The 23,134-nt window shown below is 49.4% G+C and overlaps 1 protein-coding gene across 3 annotated transcripts in view; it reads left to right on the plus strand.

The window, feature by feature from the left end:
* The window catches only part of PHC2 (polyhomeotic homolog 2), a 49,963-nt gene that overhangs the window by 24,751 nt on the left and 2,078 nt on the right, over positions 1–23,134 (plus strand). For 2 of the 3 annotated variants that reach the window (XM_081225832.1, XM_081225833.1), the window contains exons 9-13: positions 15,088–15,290; positions 16,990–17,119; positions 17,956–18,070; positions 19,155–19,296; positions 20,256–20,532. In XM_081225832.1, the coding sequence (XP_081081958.1) occupies positions 15,088–15,290; positions 16,990–17,119; positions 17,956–18,070; positions 19,155–19,296; positions 20,256–20,532 (867 nt within the window). Of the gene's footprint in view, positions 1–1,877; positions 2,101–15,087; positions 15,291–16,989; positions 17,120–17,955; positions 18,071–19,154; positions 19,297–20,255; positions 20,533–23,134 lie in introns of those variants that run through there. The other variant, XM_081225834.1, reaches the window with a different exon arrangement.

Here is a 23,134-nt window from a genome sequence, read left to right on the forward strand (position 1 = left end):
TCATGAGAAAAGTAAGTTTTGCACAGTGGAAACAATTGTCAACCACCCAAGATTTAAATATTCATTCTGTATATGTTTGAATGCCTGCTCTGTGCAAAGCACTGTGGGGTGGGAGATAATAAATACATAGAGAAATAAGGTCTGTACCCTACCTTCAAGGAGCTTAAAGTCCTCTGGGAAAGATGAGAAATGCACAGGAAAAAAAATACAGTAAAAACTAAGATATGATAAATGGCATAGAACAATTGTGGGTAAAATGCTTTAAAAGGTAAGAGAGAAAAGTTACTGCCAAGTAGAGATTATCAGGATAGATTGCAGGGAGGAATGGCATTGTTCTAGATCGAGGGTTGGCAAACTACGTCCCGAGGGCCAAATTCATCACATCACCAGTTTCTGTACAGCCCACAAGCTAATAATGGTTTTTACATTAAAAAAAAATTTTAAGACTCAAAAAAAGAATATTTTGTGATACATGAAAATTATATGAAATCCGAATTTCTGTGTCCATAAATAAAGTTTTATTGGCACACAGCCACATTCATTCATGTAGTGTTGTCTGTGGCTGCTTTCCTGCTGCAACAGCAGAGTTGAGTAGTTGCAACAGAGACCACATGGCCTGCCAAGTCTAAAATATTTACTATCTGGTCTCTTACAGAAAAAGTTTGCCAGCCACTGTTCTTGAGTCTAGACCTTGAAGGATAGGTAGGACCTGGACATGTGGCATTGGGGAGAAGGGACTAGTGAAGTAAAGGAAGTAAAGGAAGGGAGGCAGGAGTGTGGGCATGTTTGGGGGACAGAGAGGCCGAGCATTCATAGAACAAAATGTAAGTGTAAGAAATGCAAAGGCAGAAAGGGGGAGGAAATGTGAATATTAATGAAAGAAGGCTTTGAAAATTTGAAAAATGGGGGTGGGGAACGAGGGAAAGAGAAAGGGAGCAAACTAAACGATCAGGGAATATAAAATAAATGTAAAATGTAGAAACAAAGGAAAAGGGACGAGGCCTGAGGGGAAAGGGTTGGGGATATGAATGCTAAGAACGGTAAGAATATGAGAAAATGTTGGAAATAGAAGTCAAGCGTGGAGAGAGAAATTCGGGGCAAGTATTCAGCATAAAGCCTGGGGGATGAGGGTGCAGTGAGACTTGTGAGTCTCACAAGCTCTAGTGTATCTACTGAATGAAGGTGCTTTCCCGACAATTTAGTTTAATCCAGCGTGGTTTAGAAAGAGAAGTAACATTTATTGGGCTCCAACTGTGTGCCAAGCACTGCAGGCAGGCAATTTGTATAAATGCCCTGTTAGCCTGCACAGTAAGCCTAAAGAGGAGGCATTAGCCCCGTATATGGAGGTGTAACTGGGTCACTTTGGTCATTACTTAACCTCTCTGATCCTCAGTTCCCAGTGGGGAGGATAACGACTACTTGTGGGGTTATTGTGAACACTGAGAGGAAGTGCGTGCATGTACGGCTTGACACATATTCAGCACTCAGTTACTGCTAGTCGTTATTCTTCCTGCCTCCGACTTGGCGAGGCGGGAGTCCACCACCGCACGGGGGACTTTTGACGGGGCGAGAGCGTACATTGGCGTGGCGCGGCGTCCGCCTCCCTAAACAGAACCCTGACGTCCCTAACCGGCCGCCAGACCCCCTGCGCCTTCCGGAGGGCGCGGGGCGGAGCCGGCGCGGCCGCACAAAGGAAACGCGCGGCCCGGCTTCCGCGCCGGCGCCCCGCCTCCCTGAGGCCCCGCCCCTCGCGCCCATGCCCCGCCCCCGCCTCGCCCCGCCCCCGGCGGAGGCGGCCGCGGGAGCCCTGCCGGGACGCGCCGCATTGTCTCCGCGGCGGCTGCAGCCCTCGAGCGCCCGCCGCGCGCGCGCAATCCGCCGCCGCCCGCACCCCCGCCCCGGCCTCGCGCCCCCACCGCCCTTTGTGGACGCCGGCCCGGCCGGTACGGTCGGATGCGCCGCGGCAGCCCCGGGCCCCGGCTCGGAGGCTCCCGGCGGAGAAGAGGCGGCCCGCCCGGGCCCGGGACCCCGCGCGAGGCGGCGCCCGGCCGAGGGGTTGCGTAGGCCCCGCCCGGCCAGGCCCAGCCGGGCCCTGGACAGGTCAGTGCCCGTGGCGGGGGAGGGGTTCTCGCCAGGAGGGGTACCGCGGCCCGCTCTCGTCGCACTGGACACCGGGCACCGCCCTCCGGTGCCACTCCCGGCCCGGGCCTACTCGGCTGCCAGGCCGTGCCAGCCCGCGATTCTCGCCCTCCCGGCGCCGGGGAGGTGTCCTGCGCCTCCCCCCCTCGTCGGGGACCCTGCCTGCCCCGCACTTCCCCGGCAGCCGCTGTGTCACCTTCGGCGTGCCAGACGCTTCCGTGTGTCCCCGCACACCCCCACCCCGGCCTCGGTCCTCCGGGGCGGCGCTTTACCGGGGATGGACTGTCCGATTAGGGACAGGGCTGCTGGCATCCGCTGTACTCTCTGGGTAGGGGACTGCCTATCTTGGAGGCCTGCGGCTTCGCTGGAGAGTTTTGTTTTTAATCTAGTTCAGTCTCACGAAGCTTTTAATTGGATGGAAAGGGACAAGCTGTTCTGTGTCTGTCCTCTCTTCCATTTTTAGAAGAGCGTTTTCTCTCCTTCCCGTGCCAAATGAAGGCATATTGTATTGTTGATTCTTTACATTAAAATCGGGACTTGTGAGATTCTTTATTTAAATTGAAGTCCACAGAGAGGGAAATAATTTGCCCAAGATCAAGTTGCAAACTAATGGTGAACCTACAGTGTGAACTCCTAGTCCCCGGCTCCTGTACTGTTGGATACCAGTTTGTGCCAGTGATACCCCCGCCATCCCAACCCTCACCATCCCTCCCCCAAGGCTGCCTTTTAGACCTGAACAGATTTCACTGACATACTTTCAGTTCTGATCAACTTTCCTTTCCTTCCTGCTCCATACCTAGAATGCTGACTTTCTTCCCACGCTCTTTTATTCTTTTTCCTGCTAAACAACTTAGTGACAGCTCTCCCCTTAGATATCTCCCATCCTAGATCTTTAATCCCCTTCCGTTAGCATATTGGACCCAGAGGATCCCTTGTTGTGAAATAAGCTACCGACCTAAATCCACCATATGTCCCCAATTTTTCTAGGACAACCCCAATTTAAAATATCCTATCACACTGTATATCAACCAAGTGTCTCAATTTTTGGTTTAGAAAATAATGTCATTTTAACCATATCAGGCCCTGCTGTCCTGGCCTTTTCCAGCCATTTGGCTTTGGGGCATAACTGGGTAATCCAATTATCATTCACCTGGGAATTTTCATCCCCCCCCACGCCCGAGTCAACCCAAATGTTGGAACTGCTAGGATTTCTAGATGAGTCTGAAAATTGCAGGCTAATGAGGCAAGGAAATTCCTTCTTGCTCCTATATGTCTGCCCCGCTTCCCTCCCCATTTTTTATTCCGGTAGAGGGCCTCAGACCTGTGGCAGCGTCTATTGATTAGGGCTTAAGTTGAGGTCACATGGGATGCAGGGCTTCATATCATGTTGACTCCAGAATAGAAAGAAAGAAACTTACTGTGTTGGTTACAGGGCAGGAGGTTCTGTCTTGGATCTTAAGATACCTGCACAGCTAAGTAGTTTTGGTTCCACTCAGATTTCACACACCTTCGTTAGGCTCCTGCCTCATGTAAAGCATTATCCTAGGCACTGTGGAGAATATAAAAGTGATTTTCTCACTTAGCCCCCAACATCTGGATCTATATCTGGAAATGGCCACATTTTTGAATCAGCTGATACAGTGTTTCCCACTGTTTCTTTACCTAAGTTCCAGTCCCTGCAAGGCGGGAACCAGAGCTTCTGGCTTGGCTCCTTCACAAGGGCTGGCTTCTTTCAGAGGGCCCGGCAGATGGGTAGTGGTGCTCGTGTGGCACCTGCCCTTTCCAGGCACTCTTATCACGTGAGCTGTGCCTCTCAGCCCACCCAAGATCTGTTTCCAGGCTTGTCCATACACATCGGGAAGAACAGATGCCTTTTTTCTCCAGCGTTAATCTTGCCACTTTTCTGTTGTTCTTGAGTTGCTTTCTCAGTTGTCCAACGGCATTTTTGTGAGAGGTAGCTTCTGTTTTCATCGCCTTCTCCTCCCCCCGCACCCCTTTTAAGCTGTTGTTTTATTAATAGGTAGCACATAGGTACGTAATGAATGTTGGTATTTTATCATGCACTCACCTCCCAGCCCTGTCCACTTCTCTTCCAGGTCCTGGCTTAATTTCTAATTTACCTTTGTCAGATGCACTCAACATATATTATGTCCACTTCCTCAAAGTAAGGAGGAAAGTCCAGCTCTTCTTCCTTCTGTCCCAGTAATGATGCTCCTGGCTATAGGTCTCTTCAGCCATTGTTCCTCTGCATTTCAATGGAGGATAACCTTTTAGGAAGGTGTTGTTATGCTTGCTTCTCCAGACATACCTCCTCTGTCACTGACTTTCTAGTCTAAGCTGATTGACCCTGAGACTTCTCTTCCTGCTACCAAGGCCCCTTCCCCCATCTGTGACCCTGTGCCTGTGACTTGCTCTGGCTCAGCCCCAGAATCCACTCTTTTTCAGACCACATCCTTTTTCCTGCCTTACTCATTTCCTGTCTCAGATACTTTGGATCCCTTGGATCTTTCAGTGGGAAAGAGAAAAAGAGGAATAGATAGACGATTTTATAAAATTGAACTGTTCTTGCCTCTGGTCTTGCATGCTCTAACTTAGGCCATCCCCTCCCGAGGTTTTCTTGTTTTAGGGGGGGAAAAATGACTGCTATCTCAGGATTAAGAACCTTTACCTGAGGCTTTGAGTGTCTTTTTATCTCTGTTTTTTCTTGTTGTGAATGTATGAAGAGGATGACTCGACTGCCTTAGACGCTTCCTCTAAGTCTCTGCCCTCCTTTGGGCTTTAGGCCTCACACTAGGCATTCGGTAACTATTTGCTGAATTAAGTTCACCCCCTTCCTATCAAAGTCCTTCACTTTGAGCTAGCATGGATCAGTAAACCAACATAAAATTTAAGTCGAAAAAACTAGGGAGTAGGATGGTGGCTCCATTTCTGGTAACGCTGCTCCGTGTTAGTGTGACATTCACCAAGGGTTTTTTCTTCCTCTTGGTCAGTCCAAGTTTATATTAAAGTTCTCCCAGCTGTGCAGTGCCGTTTACTCTCCAGACAGATTTGGTCCCACCCTGAAAAAGATTCTCTCCTGAAAAGATACATTTACTAGAGTTGAGAGTAGGGAAATGAGACACCTTCATAGAAGCATAGTTTCTCTTTTATTCCCTTTCTTTTGTGCCATTTTGCAACTGGAAGATGAAGATGATGATTTTCTGTGGTCAGGAGGAATCTCACAAAAGTGGTTGTAGAGATTCTTTTGTGTTTTCCACCCCCGTGGAAAAGCAGGGTGAGGACTGGCTGCCTTATGCAATCTACTCTCATGAGGCCTTTGTACCAGTAACAGAAATGACTCTCTGCAGTGACTTAGCACCTTGTCTGGTGGAAATCAAAGCTGGGACTACCCCTCAAGGTAGAGGTATGAACATATACAGATTTATGTTTTCAGTGTTTTTATGGCATGCTTTAAACTACAGGGTGAGTCACCAGTTAAAAAGACTCTGTTTGAGTATGTGTTCTGTTAAAAAATGTTTAAAGTAGGCCTGTTCAAGATAACTTGAATTACTTATTCACAATTCAAATAGATGCAGGTTTCATTTTAAGCACTGACTTATTTTAAAATTTCAGTTTGAATTTAGCTACATCAGAACACTGATTTGATGCTTGCAAAGAAACTCTGAAACAAACCATCTTTAATTCAACTTTATGACATTTTGGAATTGTTAGGAAAATAATCAACCATTTATTTATCCAAGACAACAGTCTTACAGATTCAGGGCTTTTTTCCCCCATCAGTAACAAAAGTAGAATATAATTGCCATGGTCAAGAAATGGTTGTGTTTTTTTTCGGCCCCACCCCACGACATGCGGGATCTTAGTTCCCCAACCAGGAATCGAACGTGCGCCCCCTGCATTGGAAGCTCGGCGTCTTGACCACTGGGCCGCCAGGGAAGTCCCGAGATGGGCTCTTTTATAGTTAATCGAGTTATACAGTTAAGAATGATTAGTTTTTGAAGGTATAAAATATAGTAAGAAACATAGCATATAATTTAAATAATAAATTGTTGCTATGTGATTCATTGTAAGACCATCTAGGCCAGCATAATAAACTTAATGGTTTGTTGTTCTTTTTCCTTCCCCTTCCAAATTTATTTATAGTTAGTGAAAAGGGATGTGCTTTCCTATACTTGAAATTTCCAAATGATTTTTTTAGTTAAATCCAAAAGAGAACATTCTTTCTACATCTGCCAAAGAAATGATTGCTATTAAATAGGGATTTCCAGTGTTCTAAGATGAATCCAGATGTTGAAGAGAGTCCCAGTTTGCTGTCAGACTCTCTTGAAAGCAAAAACCTGTTTCTTGGATGATCTTCTCAGCAGTGAAATTTGTCATAGCTTCTCTTAAGAAAAGATGACTGTTAGCTGCTGTGTCATAACCAACTCTTCTCCAGTAGATTAGGAGAAGCAGGCCTGATGCTGAATATTGAGACCGTTGGCAAGAAAATGAGAGTTCATGACTGCTGGGAGTTATTTTTAAAGCTCTAGTTGCATGGCTATTATGTCTCAAATACTGTGTAATTATCCCTAGTTACTGATATCTTTAGCCTATTTGAAACCATCCATATGTGGCCTAAATCCACACAGCTATATTAAGACATTTTTAAACAATCAAAGCAAATGACACTTTAAATTAAAACAAAATTAATGTGAATCAACTACCGTTTTTAAAAAAATTGGTTAAGTCCACATTTCCAGGCCTCCAGTAATCAGTATTAATCTCTTCTGTCAGCTGATTGGTAGCAAAGTAGCATGATTGAAAACTTAGAAAATGGTTATTAAAGGAAGGGGGCAGTGTTTTCTAAGAGCAGAAATGATTAAGAAGTTTGATTTGCAAGAAAAGTATTATCTATCCCATTATATAGACAAGGACAACTGAGGTTTGGCTTTCTCTAGCACGTGCGTGTGCGCTTGCGCTCTCTCTCTCTCTCTCTCTCTCCCCCCTCTCTCCCCCCCTCTCTCCCCCTCCCTCCCTCCCTCCCTCTCCCATTTCTCTAAGAATATTAGTGCTTCTGCAGTTGGTAAATAAATAAGGCATTATATCAGGCAATATGGTGGCCTTTCCTTGCTATCAACCTGAAAATAATTAGAGAATTTTCTAAACATTTCTAGTTGGTTTTTTAACTGTTATAAATCCATCTTCCATGATTTTCTCTTCAGCCTTTTAAAGTAGTTTCTTTTCACAGGCTAAACCGCCTCCTGGCATTATAAGAACCGCTAGGAAAAGTGGTTCTTTATTTGTTCCTGAGTTCTTTCTTTTCTGGTTCCTGGGGTTCTTTTGTGTAATACCCTGGGACTCTTTATGAAAGAAATGCATAGGAAGGGAGGGAATCTGGCAGTTGTCATGTCCTTTGGACTAACGACTGTTGAAGGTGAATTGGGATGTGTGGTCTGCCCCAAAGGGCAGGTAGGTGCATTTCCCTTGTGTTGCAGTCATTGTCAAAGTGGAAGTAAGATTTCTTCCCGAAGCCTTACTTCGGGAGTGCAAGGACAGCACACTGAGTAAGCCAGAGCACCTGAGGAACATGAATGATGCCTGAGTTTGGACCAGTGAAAGAACAGCTCTGCTCTGGGGCTGCAAGAGGCCAGGCTCAGTGCGAGTGAGACTGGGGCAGTTTCCTAATCTCTTGAGTCTCAGTGATTGGAGCCCTCCAATGGCCATGTCAGGACTCTTCCACTGTGTCGTAACTGCAGTGTCTTATTTAATCCTTACCACAGCCATATGGGACAGAGATAAGTACCCCATTTCACAGTTGAGGAAACTGAGGCCTAGAGTAACTTGCCTGGGATTACAGACTAGGATTTAAGCTTAGGGTCTTTCTGATCCCAATCTTAACTGCTGGCTAGCACAGCTTCTAAATGTAATCAGTGCCAGGCATTTTACATGTATAAACTCTAACATTCCCTGTAACCCTGCAAGGTAAGCAGCATGATTGTCATTTTTATAGATGGAGAAACTAAGGTGCAGAGCAGGTACCAAGTGCTTGAAGCTTAGCTACACAGGTAATCAAAGATGGAACCAGAGTATGAACCCAGGTCTGCCCCAGTGCTGGTGGCCTTTCCACTCTGCCATTTTTCCTCTTGTCTCCTGTGATCCTGAGGTCTCTAGCGGAGAGCCTCTGCTGTGGGTTCCAGACCTTTTGTGAAATCACAAAAGGTGATTCACAAGACGCTTTCTCAAGACGCTTGTGAAATCACAGCGTCTGCTAGAGAACTGTGATGTTAGGATATCTGGGAGCCCTCGACCGCAGCCCTGGAGACCCTAGGGCTGCAGAGCTTTTTTTGAACGCTGTCCCTGGCTCCCTGCAGCTAATGAGCCATCACACGTTGACCAGCCGCAGGTGCTGCTGCTGAGTGGGACCTGGTCTTCAGCCTGGGCCGGGCAGCAGTGCTGCAGCTGTTTGGAAATCCCCCCTGGCTCCGGTCCGAGCCACGCGGGGGCGGCTGGCTGTCGCTCCATTGATTTTTTCCTCCAGAGCTGGGGGTGGCCGCTTGGAAAACGTTCAGCTGTTTACAATTCAGCTTATGTACACTTTAGCTGGGGAGTGTGGGTGAGTCAGAAGGTCCGCTCCCTCTGCCTGTGTCCTAAGAGACAGCCTCAGAGTCAGCTGTATGGTAATGGCCGCCAGGGAGGAGGAGGAGCCTCCCCCTGCCAGGCCCAGATGCTTAAGATCCAGGAAGCCTGTCTGCTCTCCAGTCCTCTTAACCCAGACTCAACAAGGTCGCTCCGCAGTGACACCGAGGCACGTCTGAGGCAACCTGGCCCAGCTTCCCTTTCATTGGGCCGCCACCTCCCTGGCAGGCACCAGGTATGGAGCCGGGGCCTTGCCCTCCTGTGACTCGGCAAAGCGCCCCAAAGGGATCCTCCCGTCACAGCCCTTTCTACCCTCTCGGGAGAGGCCCCTAAGAGCAGAAGTGCTCCGAGGGGCAGGGTGATGAGGGCACCTGGGTGAGACAGCCACGGCCTGCTGTGCGTCCGGGAGCCAGGGGCTTTTCGTGGGTCTGACGGTAACTCGGTCCTTGGCAGAATGGCAAAAGCTACAAGCATCTGGCATTGGTACCTCCAGCCTTCTGGTTCTTAGGAGGGACCCTGGGTGGGAAGGGGCCTACAATTTTCCCACCTCTCTGAGGGCTCCTTTTGTGCTTGTTTTAGAAGGTACTCTCTTCCAAATTAGGTGGTACCCACTCTTGCCTTGATTCTGAAATGCACATTTTTAACTATGCACCCTTTTCCTCCTCCGGGAAATTAAGATGTTAGACCCAGGGCCCTTCTAACTCCAGTCCTCTGTGATCTAGTGCCCCTGATCCAAAGTGTCCACGCTTCATGCCCCAGTCCTCCCACCCAACCTTATCCCTAAGTTGGGAGGAAAGCTATCTGCTTCTCTAAGTGATTCACAGCCAGGTGTGAATGGCCACAGGTGTATATTTGCATTTTAAAGCAGGTTGTTAACCAAATGAATCTCTTTAATGGAATACTCTGTCAGGGTCCCAGGATAGAGCCACCATTCCTCCTTCCCTCCCCCTCCCCTCCCCCCCTCTCTCTTTCTTTCCCTCTGTCTCTCTCTCTCAACAAATTGGTGCTTAATGAGATATCTTAACCTCCCTCACTTTCAGAGCAGCACTGATTTCTTTAGGGGCCCAAATATAACTAATGAGATTGTAAAGGGAGGCCACAGCCTTTCCAGAGGGCTCAACCCTCAGCTTGCCATGCTGTGTTAGCACCAGGTGCATCTGGTCTGTGTCAGCTGCTCCCTGTCTGGGATGTGGCTTCCCTGGGCGTCACTTTGCAGGTGCTCCCCTCAGGGTCTCTCTAGAGCAAGCAGTTGTTTAGGAATCCTGCTGTCACCCCTCCTGGCCACGTGACTGGCCTGCTAAGCTCAGGCACAGTGAGCCGGACTTCAGAGCCAGGGGCCTGGAGAGAACGCTCTGTGTTGTATAAGCGACCTTGTTTTGCCATTTGTCGAGCAGAATTTGTTGCAGGCAAATGATCCATGTTATCACCTATTCTGCTTCCTTGAATCCTTTATTAACTTCATTAGCTTTGTCTTTCTCCTGCTGCTGCCAAGCAAGGGTAGTTAGAAGTCTTGTAAATTAAAATACCCCTTTCTCCTCATGTCTGGAGAAAGTGGAAATAGCCACTGGCCACGTTGAAGGGTAGAGGGAGAGGCTCTGCTTGCCCTTCATTTCCTCTGAAGTCAGGTCTTCAAGGCGACTTATTTTAGGGGCAAATAGAATGAGTGGCCAGGTCATCTGAAATACCCACAATAAATGTCAGTACTGAACGATATTTCAGCATAACTGATTATTTTTGCCTTACCTGTGCGTATAAAGAGCACCATAACTGGTTCCGAAGTGCCCCAGACGGTGCGCAGCTGGGGCCAGCCTGACCTCTGTCCTCAGTGGGCAGGAAAGCTCGGCCTCTCTGGGCACCTACCTCCTGGCCTCGGGGGTGGGGCCGTTTTTATAGGCGCCTCCGGCCTCTGCCTCTAGAGGTCATCACACCTTTCCAAATGCCTGGAGTGTTTCAAAGGGCCCAGGGAACCCAGAGCTGCAGCCTTTGGGGCCAATTTAATGCCTTATCTCCCTTCTGCTGAGGAAATCCTCACTCAAACAGGAAGCCCTGGGCTAAGGAATAGCTCTCATTCTTCTTTATAGCCAGGTACCCAGAAATGCCACCCCCGTAGGCAGGCACCAGCCCAGCTGCGCCCTCTTGTCATTATCACCTCAGAAAGTGCTGGGCCAGTCTCAGCTGGTGACCGGTTGCTGTCGGAAGAGTAAGGAGATCTGTACGCTGGTCAAGAGTGAAGACGGAGCACACGGGTTCCCCATGCTCCAGCTCAGCAGCCGTTAAATGGCTATCATATATTGGACACTGGGTTAGCCCTGAAGATACAGATGAGACCCAGACAGCCCCCACCTAACGGCACCTGCTTTGCCTAGCAGAGGAGACCGGCCCTGTAGCAGATAATTTCACAAACTGGGCCACTGGGGGGGATCCTTCCTATTTTAATCCAGTCCCTATAAGGGCTGTTTCTGCCAGCGCCTGTGAGACCAGATTGAGAAGCAGCCTACAAGGTTGAGGCCTATGTTATGTAACAACTCCCCCAGAACACATTGTTTTGTTCATTCTGATCCAAATACTTAGCCCTTTGTGGTCAGCTTCAATTGAAGGCTAGATTCTACTTCCCCCTTCCACCACCACCACTGAAGCTTGGCTTTATTTCCCTCCTGCAGCCTCTCCTACTCAGGGTGTCCTGGCCTCCACCTTTCAGATCCAGGTAGCTAACTCTGTATGAAGCCATTTGAGACCTGTGGGAATCCCGGCAGCACTTACAGCCTAGGGACTGGTCAAGGGAATTGAGTAAGGAAGAATTCCAAAGATAGAGAATTTCTTTGTCTCTGTCTTCCATCTGGCCGCAGGGCCAACAGGGCAGGTTTCTGCAAGTTTAAGCTGCTTTCCCCTAAGCAGGCTGCAAAGCAGTCTGGGAGAATGGGAAGCAGATTAAATTAATCTCAGTGTGCTGAGCTTGGCAGGGGGTGAGATTGTGTATGGTCATTCCAGAAATAGCCCAAACTGCTTTGTGACTAAAGCACATGATAACGTATTGCCTACAAGATGACTGCAAAGCAAAATAGCTGCAAACCTTTGTACAGTCGTAAAACGCTCTCCCTTCCGTCCCTTGGATTCTGTGTCTCCTGTAGCCTGCCCCAGAGGTATAATGGAGAGTGATAGTTTATAATGTTGTGGTGAAGGGGTTTATTAGTTTGTTCTCTTGCTTAATAAGATCCTTTTTTAAAAACTTAGATTCCCAAAAAGTCTTTTTCCTCCCAGAGTTAAGTATTGGCTCTGTAGCCTCTGAGCTGGCGAATGTCTCTGTTGGCTCCTGTATTTGGCACGAGGGAGGACTCTGACCTCAGGAGCCCCCACCCCTCGTCTTGCAGTGTACGTTAGTAGGCACAGATCTGAGAGACAGGAGGGAAGGCGGTAGAGGGGGCAAGGAGAAGAGTCGAACAAGGTTGGAGAGATCACATAAAAGGAGACAGGGTATCAGCAGCTGCTTGGTGATAAATATCAGTGAAAAGAGGGAGGTGGGCATGATCCCAGAATTCAGAGGAGAATGGATTAATTCCATAGAAGTATTATAAACTACAACAAGGGAGTCACTCATTGCCCTCCATCTGTGCTCTCAGCGAGGAACGAGATTGGTTTTGAAAGAAACAAAACAAAACGCTTACCAACAGGATCTCTTGGATCAATACACTTGATATATTATGTTAGTACTGACTGAGTACCTGACTTTAACAGATGCTGGCAAAGAAGACCTAGGGTGATGATGAAGTTGCAACCTTTTATATAAGAAGTAGTCAGAGGAGCAGAGGGAGTGTGGCCTGGAGGGGAGAACATAAACTGGGCTCGTCGGTGACATCCTTCATGACACCAAGAGCGTTTCTTGAGGGTTTCCCAGTGTGCTAGCACTGCACTGCTATTCATTTTCTCGATTAGTCCTCGTAGCAACACTGAAGGGTGGGTCTTATGATTGTCTGTAGTTTATAGCTGGAGAAACCAAGGCTCAGAGACAGAAGAGGACTTGTCCCTAATCCACTTGAGTGAGAGAGACCAGTCTCTAAGCCAGGTCTAAGCCTATGTTTTTGCCCACTGTACAAATAAGATTAGCCTTGTTCTGTGTGATCCTAAGGAATAGAACCAGGGTAAGTGGACAGAAATTAACAGAAGATAGATTTCTGGCTCGTTATAAGGAAGAACTTATTAATTGAACTGCCCAAGTTGGGAACAAACTACTTCGGAGGTAGTGAGTTCCTTTGTCATTAGAGGTATTCAAACAAATGCCAGAAAATCACTGGGTGGGGCTATTATAGGGAAGGGTCAAGCGTTGGTAAGGGGTTGAACCAGACTTTCTAATCTTGTGATTCTATCATCTGTACAGTAGCTCATTAGCGAAGCCAGGGAATATTTTACTAGGCTCTAATTAGAAGGGAATAGCCATCATCTAAAAATAGGATTTTAACTTACACAGTAAGCTTTCTATTTTACCAACATTTATTCATTACTTTAAATAAAATACAGATTTGTTTCTTTGCATATTTAAAATACTTTAAAATATAAAAGCAAAAATGTAATTATGTAAATACAGACTGAAATATTTAAAATTTAAAAGCAGAGAAACTTAATTCGATTGATTGTATAATTAACTCAGTCCTCCTAGTTATTCATGGATTGTTAAGGAAAGATCTTTTTTTCTAGTTCCCAAACACCTTTACAATTTTAGAAAGACTGATTCTAAAGGAGAAATTTTCCGTCCCTATAGAAGGGTCAAAAATGTCAAAAAAAATTTTTTCAAAGGACTATAAACACGTAAAGGAATTTTTCTAACTTGCTGGTATGACTGTGTCTCCAAAAAATTAATTTTTAAAAAATCTCATTAATCACATCTCTTAGGTAACTCCCACTCAGCTCTGAAATTTATTATAGTTGAATTATAGAGGTCTGAGTACTGAAGGCATGTGTCATGGCCAACTCTTTTTCTTAACAACAAAAAAAGATTTATCCCAGTTTATTGCACATTAGGACTACTAGTAAGAAAATGAGCCGGTTATAAACCTTTTCTAAAATGAGTTTATTTTGATTTCTCCATGCCACATAATTAGGCATCGTGAATTCCTGTTCTGTGGTGGGATTTTTAGATCTTCAACATGAAATAAGAGCATCTTCATATAAATTTTGTGCAAAAATTACTTAGCTAATAAATATACTGAAATTGTTTTTAAAGTGTGTAATACATACATTCACACGGGGTTATGCTTACTGTCAATAGGCTTGTTGCAATAAAGAAATGGCTTTTTCTTTCTTTTTTTCTTTCTTTCTTTTTTAGGAAGTTCCAGGTTAAAGGCAACCTCAGCTTCACACAGTTGGCGGTGGTAGAGAATGGCCCTGGGAAGGGGGGGTGGGGGAAGAGTTAAAAAAGGGAAGAGAGAAAAGTTGCTTCTCAAACAGTGAAGCAACTCAGGAGAGGTACTGTTTGGAGTGGAGGAAAGGGGGTCCCTTGTGGTGTGGTTCTGTAAAGGCACCTCCTCATACTTACTGGAGCTCTGTCAGGCTCTTCAGAGAAAGGCTGGCAGGCCCGTGGAGAGGAAATCTTAAGCAAGGCTCTCCTTGGAGGGAAGGAGTCTGTGGTTGGCTGAGAATCAGATTGGATGTGGAGCTGAGAACTGGACAAGAGGCTTAATTGGAGCAGGAGACCTGCAGGAACAGCATAGAAAACCTCAGCTCTGCCTAGGGGCTTCCTCGGTGGAGAAACAGAATACACGCATACCTTAATGCAGTGATCCCAAATAACCAGTCTCCGATTAGGCAGATCTGTGTTAAAATGTTTACGTGGGGTTCAGTACTTTGACATTTCACAGCACGCTTAAAATCTAACCCTTTCCTGAGGAACCTCGTAGAAGGTTCATTTATCCTCTCTCCCCGAAACCCCGTCATGCCCCAAGCCCTATACCTAGTTCAGCTTTTCATCTTGGTTTTAGATGTCACCTTGAATACGTTTTCTCCCTTGAGCAGAATGTTAACTTGTTTGTCCAGATCAATATTGACCAAGGTCTTAACTCCTCAAAGGCAGAATTCTTGCCTGTGTAACCTGGTTGGACTATTCTTAGCACAGTTGGGAAATTAAGAAACACTGCTGGCGGATGAGCTGCACTGTTGCAGAACAGACTGTAGTCTCACTTGGTAGTGGGTCCACTGAGACTGTACCACTTTTGAATGGGTCACTGAGGGAGGGGACTGCTTGGTTTGCATCGTCGGGCAGTGTTGAGTCCCTGCTCTGCTACTGGCCTAGACCTGGTTCTGACCCCCCCCCCTGCTTGTGTTTTCCTGCTTTCCCTTGTACAGAGACAGGGCAGGGCATTGTTCATGCACTGACCGACCTCAGCAGCCCCGGCATGACCTCAGGGAACGGAAACTCTGCCTCCAGCATCACCGGCACTGCCCCCCAGAATGGTGAGAATAAACCACCACAGGCCATTGTGAAACCCCAAATCCTGACGCATGTTATCGAAGGGTTTGTGATCCAGGAGGGGGCGGAGCCTTTCCCGGTACGGACTACTTCTTTTCCCCTCTTTTTTTTATTTTTTTAATAAGTATACTTTGGATGTGTATTAGAATAGCTTTACATTTCCATGTAAAATTTCTGAAAATGTGAAAAATTTGCTCTTTCCTTGCTAATTTTCCCCCAAAGGAATATCAGAGCCATTTTCTTTCTAGGATTGAGTGTCTTCCTAAGGTCCAGAAGGGGTCAGTGATTAAGAATAATTGGCAAGACCCCTTGGTTAGAAGTTTCCATACAGACTCAGCTGTGTCCCTGCCTGGTGAAGTGCGAACCCCTTGGTTAGAAGGGAGTTCACATTGGGGTATTCGGTGCAGGATGATGGACTTTGGCATTCAGGTTTGAATGCCAAAACCCCCAAATGGCAACACTTTGGCTGGTTAGAGAGCAAAAGGAAGCTGTGTAGAAGAGAATTCTCAAGATCTATCTGAATGGAAGACAAGCGGACAGAGTTACAGCCTGAAGCTTCTTTTCTGGGGACAGAGCCTTGAAAGGGGAGTGAATGAGGGGCACTTCAGAAAGGGGCACTTCATCAGGTGTCTCCAGTTAAAGCATAAGACCAAGGGGAAACACAGAGGAATCAAGAAAATGGCTCATTAGAACAGCACCCAGAGCCAGTAGTGCGCAGTGTGAATTGGTGAGACAGGTGGCCTGCTCTCTAGGTGGGAGGAGCCCAGAGCCAGGTGCACTCCAGCCTCTCTCGTGATAAACTTAACTGGCTGTTAGAGACACAACATCTTCATGGGAGGCCATCTGTTTTTTGCACATTCTTTGGATCCATGTGTGGTTTGAATAGTCAGCCGAAGCCTCTGAGCTTGATTAACGGAGATGGGTGGACTGCCCTTCTAAAATGCCAAAAAACAAAAATGCCAAGACAGGTTCTTGTCCTCTTTCCCTCTGGAGGTCGGTCAAGGCCTGGGGCACCTTAGCTATAAGTAGCTCTAGCCTTGTCACATCCCTTCCCTCATTAGACTAGGTCCTCCCTTTGGCCCCCTGGAGAAGCTCCAGAACCCAGCTGATCTCACAGGGTCGATGCTGATTGGACAGCAGCCCCAGCATCACCCTAGAGATCCGGCAACCAGGCTGCCTGCACAAAAGGCAACAAAGGGAGTGCACCAAAGAGTGAATCAGCTAGCCTGGGATCCTGGCACCACCGAGGGCCTTTGCTTTCCGGTGTGGCCCAGCGTCCGCGTTTTCCTCTTCTCCTCCGTGGCTGCCTGTCCCTCTGGCTCGGGTAGGGCAGTGGTAAGGGAGAGAACAGTAAGGCATCCAGGAATGGCGGCTGGGTCTGTGTGTCACACATACAGTCACACACAGCCTCAGCTGTGTTCCTGCCCTGTGACGCGTGAGTGCTGGGGCCTGGCCCTTGTCCTGGTGCTGCGGGAAACCTGATACCTGCCTCCATCTCTGCCCCCTAGACGCTTGGAAGAGTAGATACTCTCCTGACCTCCTAAGCCATCCATTGGTCCTGGGTTGAAGCCATTTCCATCCCCGTGCTTTGGTGGTCATCGGCATCTTGCCTCTTGAGCTAAACAGCAAAACAGGCCTTGAGCAGGGTGCACCTGGATGGTGATACAGGGGCGGGCATCTGTGCCTGGGTGCTTTATACATGTAATTTTGATGAGGCTGGATAGCAAGGAAGCATGCTCACCTGACCCTCATGGCCTCCATGTTGCCTTGTCCCCTAGGTGGGACGCTCATCCCTGCTGGTGGGGAATCTCAAGAAGAAGTATGCACAGGGGTTCTTGCCTGAGAAACTTCCGCAGCAGGACCATACCACAACCACTGACTCAGAGATGGAGGAGCCCTATCTGCAAGGTAGCGTCTCAGACCCTAGATGCTGGGGCTTCTGACGGGGCTGAACAGGACTCAGCAAGGCTGGAAGGTCCTTTCCTGGTATCCACGGAGGGGTTCTGAGCCGGGGAGCGTGTGAACATGTCAGCTGACCAGACGTTTCCCCCAGTGCCCGCTCAGCCCTGTCCCTAGAAAACGGACGGCAGTTCCTGCCCCTGGGGAACTGAGTGTGCCCTGCCTGCCTCCAGCCCCACTCCTGCCAGCCCCAGGATTCCAAGAGCGGCTTTGCCCGCGTGAGTCACTCGCCAGTTGTAGGCCTGCAGGAGCAGCCCCAGGTGGCTTGTGCCCTTCCTCTACCGCCTCAAAAGCCTGCACTCAGGACGGGGGCCAGCGAGGGCTGCACTTGCGACACGAGCCACCGACTAAGTGGAGGCGGGACGGGACGCCCACGTAGGCTGCAGAACTCCTGGGCTCTGTTACTCGGCCGGCAGCCCACTGGACACCTCAAGGGAAGGGCGGGGTAATTCTAGATCAGTGGTGACAGCATTGAAGCTTTCCCTCTGAGCCGCCTGCTCTCTTCCAGGGTCATAAAGAGGGGCACTGGTTCTTCCCCACCCGTGCTTTGTCTCATAGTCCTTAGAAGAAGAAACTGCTGGGTGTCCAGGGGCCATCTCTGGACACCTTCGGATACTTTCCAAGGGTGAAACCACAGCCCTTCCAAAAATAGCGACAAAAGCAGTTTGGCGCACTCCAAGCCGCTGCTGCAGGCAGCACAGAGCAGAGAGGCCCCGGGGTGGGGCTGTGGGCAGTCCTGTGGGGACTACTCCTTGTCTGCGCTTACCGATTTTCATGCTTTTCAGAATCCAAAGAGGAGGGTACTCCCCTTAAACTCAAGTGTGAGCTCTGTGGCCGGGTGGACTTTGCCTACAAGTTCAAGCGTTCCAAGCGCTTCTGCTCCATGGCTTGTGCAAAGAGGTAAGAGCCTCAGCCCCTTCCCTTTTCTTGGGATTGTGCCTTGGTACCCAGCTCCTTATTTCTGTGACCTGCCTGGAAGCAGCATCCTGTCACTCGTTCACCAAAGAACTCCCATGAGCAGAGCAGGGCAAGCGGCAAGGGTCCAAGGGAAGGAAGCAGCATTTAGCTTGTCTGGCCCTTCTGGGTCCCACTGACACCCGCCCTTGGCAGCTCCCATTTCCTTAGGGTTTACCGAAGCCTCCACCGGAAGCTTTGCCCAGAGCCACTGCGCTGGCTACAGATGTTTCCTTTGTGAGCGTTCACCCAGCTTAGAAGACAGATGATCACAGTAAACACCAATGTTGTTTACTGTGGGCCGGCTGTGTGTGAGTCTCTGTGCTGGGTGTTAATATACATTATGTCATCTAATCTTCAAAGTAATACTGTGGGGCAGGTATTGCTGTCGTGCCCTTTATACTTGTTAGGAAACCGAGGCACCAAGGAGAAGTAATCGCGCCTAAAGCCTTCGAGCTGGGGATCCAGACTTGTCTGACTCTAAGCCCGGAGTGCTCCTTGTGCCAAGAGGGAAGAGGCCTGAGCCCCCAGAAGAGAGGAGCTCTCGAGGCCCCAGGCAGAGATGCCCTGCACACCAGCTGGAGTAGGGCCGTCTGCAGCCCTCCCTCCCTGCAAGCTGCGCTGGAGGGCCTCCCGCACCTTTGTGACGCTCTGCCAAGCTCTGCCAAGCTGTCCGCCGTCAGGACGGAGGACACTAGTTTCCCAGCCCTGGTGATACGTGGAGTGGAATGTGGCAGCCCTGAGTTCTTACCGTGATCCAAGTTGTTGTGCCAGGCACTTTGCACACATTAGCTTATGTTATTGCCAGACCGGTTACAGAAAGTGAGTGGTCTCCTCCCCAGCTCTAGATAAGGAAACTGAGGGGCTAAGTGGCTTGCCCAGACCCACACAGCTAGTGCTAAGTGATGGGCTTAGGACTGCAACGAGGAGGCAGACGCAAATTTTGCCAAGTATCCTGGCTGCTCTTACTCCTCCTGGGCCATTCGCCCTGCGACTGCCCTGACCGCCCTTGTTCCCCTGGCTCTGGCAGGTACAATGTGGGATGCACCAAACGAGTGGGCCTTTTCCACTCGGACCGGAGCAAGCTGCAGAAGGCGGGAGCCACAACCCACAACCGCCGTCGGGCCAGCAAAGCCAGTCTGCCAACACTTACCAAGGATACCAAGAAGCAGGTGAGAGGCTGGCGGAGCCTGAAGCTCGTGCTCTCGGGTCCCCACCAACTTCCCTTCCTAACACGACCCGGGACGCCCGCCGTCCTTTTCCGCTGCTGGCGTCAGTGCTCCATCATGCATGCTCCCATCTCTCATGATCTGTCAGGTCAAGCCGTCTCCCCGTGTCCCTTCATAGGTCCCTTCATTTAGACCCTTGGGTGCTTCAACTTTCCCTCCTCCGTGACCTTGCCCCGACTTCACCCCTTTCTTCCAGTTTGCCTCCATTCTTGACTTCCGGGGCTCCCCTGCCTGAAGAGACAGGCTGTCCCAGGTAGCACCTGCCTTCCGAGGAGGGCTGGGTGAGAGGCAGCCGACACCCTTTACTTCCCCTCCTTGTTGCCTCTCTGAACGTCAGAGCACTGAGTCCTTGAAGGTCTCTACCAGGAACGTGGGTATTTGTTCATTAAATATGTTTTAGCACTGGCTGTACGTCACGAGCTGTTAGGCACTAAATCTCTTTAAGTTGTGCTACAGGAACTCACAGCCTAGTATGGTGCTTCAGACCTTATGTGTATTTTGCTGTTTATTGTTACTGTTTTGGCCATAAATCTCTTTAAGAATCTGATGAAAGCTACAGTCCAACATGGACATACACAAGAAAATTTACATGCTATTTCAGGTGGTTTACAGACCATTCCCCTAAACCCACAGAGCCCTGGTTAAAAACCCCGCGTCTAGAAGAAAGAATAGACATAGAATCAGATCATTGCAGTGTAGTGTGGTACATGCTCCAGTACTGGCACTGACTCTGCTTAGGATCAGAGAGGGGACATGGCAAAAGATGCTTTTTTATCTCGAATTCAAAGATACATAGTAGCAGACCACGTAGAAAAGGGAGAATATACCTGCCTTTGCCCAGCACTCTGTTAGAGGTGGTTTATGCCCCCATCCTGAAGAAAACCGTGTCTCTGTGCTCCCAGCCAGCAGGCACTGTACCCCTCTCAGTTGCTGCCGCACTGCAGCTAACACACAGCCAGGAAGACTCCAGCCGTTGCTCCGACAACTCAAGCTACGAGGAGCCCCTGTCACCCATCTCAGCCAGCTCATCCACCTCCCGCCGGCGACAAGGCCAGCGGGACCTGGAGCTCCCTGACGTGCACATGCGGGACCTGGTGGGCATGGGGCACCACTTCCTGCCAAGCGAGCCCACCAAATGGAATGTGGAAGATGTCTACGAATTCATCCGCTCTCTGCCAGGTAAGGTCCTTGGAAGTTCCACGCCTGCCTGGAATAGCAAGGAAAGCGAGGGTGAGAGACCTCACCTGCCGTCACCAGGAGAGACCAGGCAGTTCAGGGAGAGGCTCGGGTTCAGGAACGGGGGTGCAGAGACGAGGACGAGGAGGTGCCTGCCGGTAAGAGCTTACATTCTAGCATGGAGCGCCGACTGTAACGTTCCGTGGCTATAATCTGCCGTATCTGTGGGCTCGGTGAGGGGCCTGTGTGAAGGTGATGACGTGACCAACCCTGTGTGTCTCCGGGGCGAGTCGGGAGGGGCGTCAAGCGGGAGTGGAGGAAGTCGGTCAAGGAGAACGTTAGAACGAAGAACGTTTACACTGAGTGACAGTGGACAAGCAGGCCTGAGCCGGATGGAGAGACGGCATCAGGGAGCAGCCTAAGCAGAGGCACAAAGACACGCAAGCATGTAAAGGAGCTGGCGGCTGCACGTGACCCTGGGTGCGCAGTGCCAGTGGTCTCGAGGGTAGGACCTAGAAATGAGCCTTGAAAGACCTCCCATCTGCACGGCTGCGCTCGTCGGGACCAGAGCTTCTCCACTGTTTCTTCTGCCAGCCTCACCCAGCCACTGACCAGGTCAGGCAGTGGTGACCATAAGCCCATTCACTCAGAGACCAAAGGGGGATATAGTGGTTGATAGCAGGCTTCGGAGTTAAACAGAACTGGGCTCAAATCCTGGCTCTGCCACTTCAGCCAGTGTATTAGTTATCTATTGCTGCATCCCCCAAATTTGTTACCGCACAGGTAATGCGGGTAAGGAATTCAGGAGCGGTTTAGGTGGGCAGTTCTGCCACAGGGATTCTTAGGAGGTTGCGATGCGGATGTCGGCCAGGGCCAGCCGAGGCCACGTGAAGGGTCACCTGGGGCCGTCAGATCCTCTGCCAGGGTGCCTCACTCACACGCCTCCCAGGGAGCGTGTGGCTGCTGGCAGGAGGCCTCCGTCACTCTCCCACGGGTCTCTTCAGAACGCTCACGCTTGAGTGTTCTCGTGACGTGGCAGCCAGTTGTCCCCCCAGGGGGTGATCCAAGAGAGCAAGGTGGAAGCCACCCACCATGCCCTTGACGATCTAGCCTCAGAAATCACATTCTGTCACTTCAACAATGTCTTTCTGACCACACAGGTCACCCCATTCGTTGTCAGGGACTCATGAAGGCATGAGAGGGAAGCAAGGATTATTGGGAGCTACCTGGAGCCGGCTACTACCATAGTTCACCCCAGTGATTCATGTTCCTCCCTCGAGTAAATTACCCTCACCCCTACCCAAGGCCCCACAAGTCTCATCCCATTACAGCGGAGGTTCTAGGTCCAGGATGTCAGCATCTAACTCAGGTCCAGGCACAGATGAGGCTCACTGGGTCCCACTCCTCAAGGATGATTCCTCTCAGTCTGCAAGCCTGAGAACGAGGAGCAGGTTATCCACTTCCCTCCACAGACCTAGGATATGGTGGGATGGGCATCGGGTAACCACAGTAGATGTGCCCATTCAGGATGCCCCGTTCGAGAAGGGAGAACACAGGAGGCTACAGGGGTCACCAGTCCATACCAGGGCATGTGCTGGCATTTCCTTGGTTAGGACTCAAAGCCCCGAGTGATTCTCTTTCGCTCTTGGTTCCACCCTGAGTCATCCTTCCTTCCCATGAAAGGTAGCCTGTGGAGTTGTTTTCTCAGCCTACTTCCTGCTGCTTTTATTTCCCATTACCTCTGACCCTTCCCATCCACGTGAGCAGTGTTTCTGCCAGACGATGCTCTCTTACGCCTTGTGGGCTTTTTATGAATGTTATCCAACAATGTCTTCAAGACAAGCCTTACTCCACATTAGGTTTCTTCTGAAGCTGAGGGACAGTGCCCTTAACAGTCTGAGGAGCTGGGCCATTGAATGGAGAGGCTCTGTGAGGCACGCCCATAAAATCCTGAGAGCGCGTTTGATCCAACAGTTCTCTGAGGCGGCACCTTAGAGCTTTCTGCCGTCTTAACAAAAGATTTCAGTCACCCCTGCAGTTTCGTCTTTAGAGTGTGTCTTTTTGACTGTGCCCTGGATTTGGTCTTTGCCTAGAAACCGTTTCTTAATTTTAGCATCATTTGCCATCTGGAGAGGCTGAGGAGTTTCAAAATCAGCAAATCCAGGCTCCTTCCTGTTCTTGTTTTCCTCGACCTCGTCCCTCCTCACATTTCCCGCGGCCACGGTGGGAAGCCAGGTGGCACCTGCAGCGGCCTGCCTGAGGTCTCCTGAGCCCAAGCAACATTCAGTAGGCGTCTCACACCCACCAGGTTATCACCAGCAACAGTGTTGCTAAATTTTCTACTATTTCATAACAAGGATCCCTTTTCTTCCAGTTTCCAGTAAGTTTCCTCCCGTTCCTGTAAGCCTCCCCAGCAGTTTCCTCCAAGGCCATCAGGCTTCTTACTCCCGTCTCTCAGGGAACCTTAGACCTTCACTGCCGCTCTCCTCAAAGTCCCTCCAGCTCCCACCCGCTGCCAAGTCCAAGGCCAGGCCCACATGGTGAAGGTGTGGTGATGGCAGCATCCATCTTCCAAATACCCAGATCTGCATTCGTTACCTACTGC

Source organism: Mesoplodon bidens, assembly GCF_964165515.1.
Source record: "Mesoplodon bidens genome assembly, chromosome: 2".
In the NCBI taxonomy this organism is placed as follows: Eukaryota; Metazoa; Chordata; class Mammalia; order Artiodactyla; family Ziphiidae; genus Mesoplodon; species Mesoplodon bidens.